The 285-nt window shown below is 70.2% G+C and overlaps 1 protein-coding gene across 1 annotated transcript in view; it reads left to right on the plus strand.

Annotated features, from left to right (window-relative positions):
- ZNF865 (zinc finger protein 865) overlaps positions 1 to 285 on the plus strand; it is a 4,343-nt gene that overhangs the window by 1,216 nt on the left and 2,842 nt on the right. Inside the window, 1 exon segment of the mRNA XM_027772580.1 lies at positions 4 to 279. Coding sequence (XP_027628381.1) covers positions 4 to 279 — 276 coding nt within the window.

Genomic DNA, 285 nt, shown 5'->3' on the forward strand with positions numbered 1-285 from the left:
GAGCCTGGAGAGGCAAGATGTGCTCGAGGCACGTAACCTCCTCGTCCTCGTCCTCTTCGTCCTCGTCGTCCTCGTCCTCGTCCTCGTCGTCCTCTTCCCAAGCCAAGAAACCCGACCCGCCCCTGCCGCCCGCCTTTGGGGCACCTCCGCCACCCCTGTTCGACGCCGCCTTCCCCGCCCCGCAGTGGGGCGTCGTGGACCTGTCCGGACACCAGCACCTGTTCGGGACCCTGAAGCGAGGAGGGCCTGCCTCCGGGCCCGGGGGCGCTCCGGGACTGGGCGCTT

The sequence above is a fragment of the Tupaia chinensis genome, unplaced genomic scaffold (assembly GCF_000334495.1).
Source record: "Tupaia chinensis unplaced genomic scaffold, TupChi_1.0 Scaffold000286_1, whole genome shotgun sequence".
Lineage (NCBI taxonomy): Eukaryota > Metazoa > Chordata > Mammalia > Scandentia > Tupaiidae > Tupaia > Tupaia belangeri.